At 41.7% G+C, this 5,294-nt stretch overlaps 1 protein-coding gene across 1 annotated transcript; it reads right to left on the bottom strand.

Moving 5' to 3' along the window:
* Nucleotides 1–393: 393 nt before the first annotated feature.
* vcam1b (vascular cell adhesion molecule 1b) lies at nt 394–4,244 on the bottom strand. Its single transcript, XM_024258557.2, has 3 exons — nt 3,827–4,244; nt 1,503–1,763; nt 394–1,404 (listed from the first exon to the last, which is right to left on the bottom strand). Exons 1-3 carry the CDS (start codon nt 4,086–4,088, stop codon nt 1,238–1,240), a joined length of 690 nt encoding a protein of 229 aa, XP_024114325.2. The 5' UTR covers nt 4,089–4,244; the 3' UTR covers nt 394–1,237.
* Between the last annotated feature and the right edge of the window lie 1,050 nt (nt 4,245–5,294).

Raw genomic sequence — 5,294 nt, forward strand, 5'->3', positions numbered from 1 at the left:
AAACACATCCAAAAGCTTGAAACGCCTGATTCACGGCAGCTTCTGTTCTCATGCCTCACATCTGAGACCTTGGGGTTTCCATGGAGACCGGTCCAGGAGCCAACCAATTACGTGATGAAAACAACAGCTTTTAGAACTTTTTTTCAACCTTAAATTAGATTAATCCTTATTAATCCAGTGCTTTTTAAATGTTTTAGCTTTTAATATCTTTTTTAAAAAATATTCATCTTTTCTGCTCTAAAGTTAGAAACAGAAAGACAGTTTCTCAAAAGATTTAGAGTCCAAAAAAAAACCCGGACTCACTTCAAATGTTTCTGGTAAATGGTCAGAAGTAAAAGTGAAAGCTTCATCTTCTTTGGAAAAATGTTATCTTCAATGGCACAATAGAAGGAAGAGTGAGGAAATACAACTCTTTAATAAAAAAACAAACGGGAACCGTACAGTTCTCACAAATTCCTGTAATCTCTATGGCCAAAGGAGCACTAAGAATCAGAGAAAAGTGAAAGCGAAGCACAAAAAGAACCTTCCGAGCTTTGTGTCTGTTCATAGAAAAGTCTAGAATGAGCAGAAAACTGCAGTAAAGTCAGAGAAAAGCCGTTAGAAATGGACGGTGGAAGATCCCCGTCTGAGGAGCCCAGAGGTGTGACGGTACCAGGATTGTTAGAGGAGGTAGACACATGTTGAGGGGGGAGGTGGGATGGAATATAAACAGGAGAAAGGATCCTTTTCCACCTTTTTTGTTGCTTCTGACATTCACAGACTGGAAATGTGATCCCTAGCATCAGTGGATTTTGGACTTAGCTTTGAGCCACCCAGTGATTGTTAGGAGTGTAGCTTCATCCCTCCGATAGTGGAACTACTTTGTACTCAGTAGAAGTGAAGTCCTTCTCAGTTTTACATTCATTTTCATTTGTTTGTTGTCAGCAGCTTGTTGACAGATGGAGGTCCATTTGGGCGCCGCATGGTGCGATACGTGAGCTGAAAGTTGGTGTTATGATGAACGTTGATGCCTAAATAGAGGATGAAAGGCGTGCCTCAGGAGCTAGCATCTGTGCGTGTCGTAGAGTCACAGGTTCAAGCCTCAGTACCCTCAGAGCTGCTCTTTCAGGCTTTGGGCGGCCGGGCCTCCAGCTGAAACTCTCAACGCTACATTTAGTACAAATGTTGCACTTGAGCAGCCTCTTTCAGTCTGAAGTTTCTAAACCTATCAGTTTTATTTGCGTCAGGAGGTTACGTGCTAGCCACAAGTCGACGGCGGCGCGGACTGTGGGAGCTGATAGAAGCCTTTCTTCCTGGATCTCCTCACGTACTCCAGCAGCAGAGCAGAAGTTGCTATTCCAGCCGTGACACAAACCACTGAGATGATGACGACCCCCAGGCTGGGAGGAAGCCCTCTGCTGCTCTCTGCATGAAAACAAGCAGATCAAGGTCGTTTGAGGCAAAGTTTCAACGATAAATACACAACGTCAACCATTTTCCAGACGTTTGACCGGCTAACTGACCTCTGACACTGATGCTGAAGACTTTAATCTGGTACCCGAGATCGTTGGTCACGTTGACCTGATACAAGCCGGAGTCACTGGCCGTGACGTTCACCAGCAGGAATGTGCCGTTGCTGGAGCTCAACACCGTGCCGTTGGTCATTTTCTTCAGAGTCACAGCTGATGGAGGGTAGCTGACAGTTTGGCAGCACACGGTGACATTCTGGCCCTCCTGGACCACAGAGGAGGGCAGGATGACGACTGTGGTGTTCCGTGGAGGAGCTGGACAACAAACCAGAGCAGAGGTTTCACATAAATTAGGTTGGTTCTGCTGGTGTTTGTGTGTTTTGTTCTAAACAAAAGAACACAGAGGATAAAGAACTCAACAAATTTAGTGATATGAAGCGATATAAGCATTTAGTTTACTTGTCTGCATGTTCTTTATGCTTTAGTTATCTGAATAAATGTTCATATGTTGCACTAATACACCAGACTCCTCATGTTTCATGAAGCTAAATAAGCATCAGTGTGTGATGCTACGTTCACTCTAGGCTCAAAAGCGGACATTCAAGTGACCATTTTGAATGAAAAGTCTATGTAAACACAAGTAAATGCGCATTTCAAGCTTCCATAAACTCTCTTGATAAACACACATTTTTAAGTCCATTTGCTGGCTCTACGTAGCAAAACACACAGCCACCTAACTTTGACCAATCAGATTTGGTAGTGACCTATGGCTACTGTCCTTTTCCAAACACAGAAGTATTAACCGTTTGAAGACCAATCAAGGAGGAGAAATGAATAAATGTGGTTTGGCTGTAATGATATGACACAAAGTCTTTCATGTATTGGATTAGAGGTGTGAAAGAAAAAGCCTGGAGCAAGATTTGCCTCACTTCCACATTTCAGAAAAAGACTATTTCAACTTTGAGTACATGCACCAGAATCGGGTAGCGACAGTCCATGTGCTAAAAAGCGCATTCAAGAATGCCCATTTAGTGCATAGTTGAACGTGCATTAACGTGCCTTCAGTATAAGTAGCATTACGATAGTGATGCATATATTCAGTCTATTATTGTCATCTTTTCTGTTATTAGGATTTTCCTTTTAAAATGAAAGGTTATTTCTTGTTCTCTCATTTTGTTAAAGACCCACTTCATTTGTGTTTTTAACATGTTTCTATAGAATTTTTTTCATAAGAGAGGACCTATACAAAATAATTTATTATTAAAACTGCGTTTCTGAGTATTTCTTAATTCAAGTCCTGTTGGATCAGAAAACTGGATGCTAGAAAAAGCTCAGACTAATGAGGCAGCTACTGAAATGGGCGAGCCGAAGTCCCACCCACAACCCAAAACTGTATTTGTAATGAGCTACTGCCGATGCAGATAAAATGTGCCTTAAAAAAAGAAAGCTTCTTGATTTTGGCCAAAAAAGTCATAATCATAATTAAAAGATCACTGGAAACAACTTTACAAAAGAAAAAAAATGTGGTTGGAGTGGGTCATTAAATAAATTTCTCCCTAAAGTGCAACTTATTTATGATATTATTGTCATTATTATGCTTTTTTTTGTTTTTTTTTGCTTTAGAGCGACTTCTAGTCTCAAAATACTGTAGTTGCTTTTTAAATCCACATTCTCTTCATGTTCAAGTGTCCCTCAAACTAATTTGGAAGAAACCTTTTTATTTTGTCACATCTCCTGACAGACTTTCATGGCCTCAGAGAAACCTCAGGATTCTCAGAGGAGACGAGGACTTTCAGGGGGGAAAAAACTGAAAGCAATTAGAGACCAGCTCAACCTCCTCAGATAAGAGTCAGGCTGCTTTGACAGCTGCTTCCTGGTCATTTCCACTGACAGGATGTTGAATGAAGGCGTTAGAACATAATTAATTCATTCATATAAATGACTGAGGAGGTTTTTACACTCCTTCCTCTGCAAGCGAGAGCACCAGCAGCTCAGTTTGACCTTTGAGCTCCAGTGTGGACGCTCCGTTGACACTTCATCACCTGATTGTGGTCGGTCCTGTCGTGTCACACTTCTATGAGCTGCAGATTATCACAATGTGGTGACTGGTGGTGTTTTGTATTGAAATATTTTTCATCAGTAGGAAGACGACCTCTGCAGAGATGGAGTTTTAACTGTTTTATGCAGCGGTTGAGCCTCCAGTTCTGAAGGTGTCAATATAATCTGGATTTATCAGCTGGCTATGATGAGCTGATGAAAGCAGGATGAAGCAGCTGAGTTTATTTCTGTCTAACAGACAAGCGAGAGGCTAATTTCTCTGAAAACACCATGAGAAGTTTTGATTTGAGACCCTGATTGAATTCAAATGAAAGTCTAACCTTTGACTTTGATCTCATTGGAGACCGACTGGTTTCCGTACTGGTTGAAGGCCTCACACTCGTACTGGGCAGAGTCTTCCAGCCCCACGGAGGAGATGTCGAAGGTGAGCAATGAGGTGGAGGTGGAGCTGTTCACATGAAGCTCCTCCCCATTTCTTTTGATCACAAGGGTGGGGGGCGGGGCCCCGTCAGCACGACAGGTGAAGGTCACTCGTTGCCCCTCCAGCACCTCCTCGCCGGGATTCATGGACAGGGACATCATTCTAGGAGGATCTGCAAAAAAAAATAAAAAAGAATTTGAATTTATCACAAGTTTAAGTGAAAATGTCACAGCTCTAAATTAAAAATAAGAATAATAATTTCTAGATTTTTTTTATAAATCAGCAAAGCCTGAATTTTTGTTTCTTCCAACCAGAATCTCACTCACAGTGAACCTGAAGAGCAATGCTGGTCCTTCTGGACCTCAGCACTTCTTTGCTTTCAGTCAGCAGCTCCACGCTGCACGTCAGGTTCACGTGATCCTCCTCAACGTAATGTTCAAAACTCGATGAGATGTTCTGCAGAGAGCCAGAGAAGCTGAACGTCTCCGACATCAGTGCTTGGTTCCTTCGCAGCCACCGAACCCTCAGCTGATGGTCCGTGAAGACGTTCGTCACGTTACAGTGGAAGGTAGCTTTTTGACCCAGCAGAACGGGTCCGGGATCTTCCAGGACGGGATCAGACGGGAACGCTGTGGAGAAACGGAGCAAATGGAGAAGCTCATTCTTTGCTTATTTGTGCTTCAGTCTTTAAAGTTCAGAGTTGTTGTAACTGAATCCTTTAAAGGACAGAATATAAAAGTTGAACAGAAAATAAACCATAATAAAAATGACAGGTAAATGGAAAAAAAGAAAGAATCCTGTGAAAGACTTTCAGACTTTCATCTCCAAAGTTAAACTCAAAAACTCCTGGTGCTTTGAAGGAGAAATAGAGAACCAGTGGCTTAAAGTCTCAACTGAATCAACATCTGTCAGCACCTCCAGGAGCAGATAACAGCTCCATCAGTGACAAGCGAAAACCTCAACAGGAACATGGAAACTTCTCTGAAACAAGCAGAGGTCATCTGTTTATCTATGTCCTCCAGCACCTTCTCAACACCTCTGAAACTAAAAGATCTGAATGTTTCCACGACAACATAAGCACCTGTTGAAGGTGAGAAATTCCATCCATTTTTAAAAACATCTTAGTTAAAAAAAAAAAAAAGCCAAGTCTTTAATGTAGAAGGCTCACTGGGTTAAAATGTTTTAAATACAGATAGTTAAACCTTTAAACACCTGAACCTTTATGAAGACACAGCTCAGAGCTGATCATTCTCAGACTACATCTAGAATAAAGTTCTAATGGAAGCTGCACCACAGTTACCAACATTTCAACAACCTTCTTAAAAGACTGAATGAAAAGCACAAATTTACCATCTTGTGTGAAAGTG

This window comes from Oryzias melastigma, linkage group LG11, assembly GCF_002922805.2.
Source record: "Oryzias melastigma strain HK-1 linkage group LG11, ASM292280v2, whole genome shotgun sequence".
Lineage (NCBI taxonomy): Eukaryota > Metazoa > Chordata > Actinopteri > Beloniformes > Adrianichthyidae > Oryzias > Oryzias melastigma.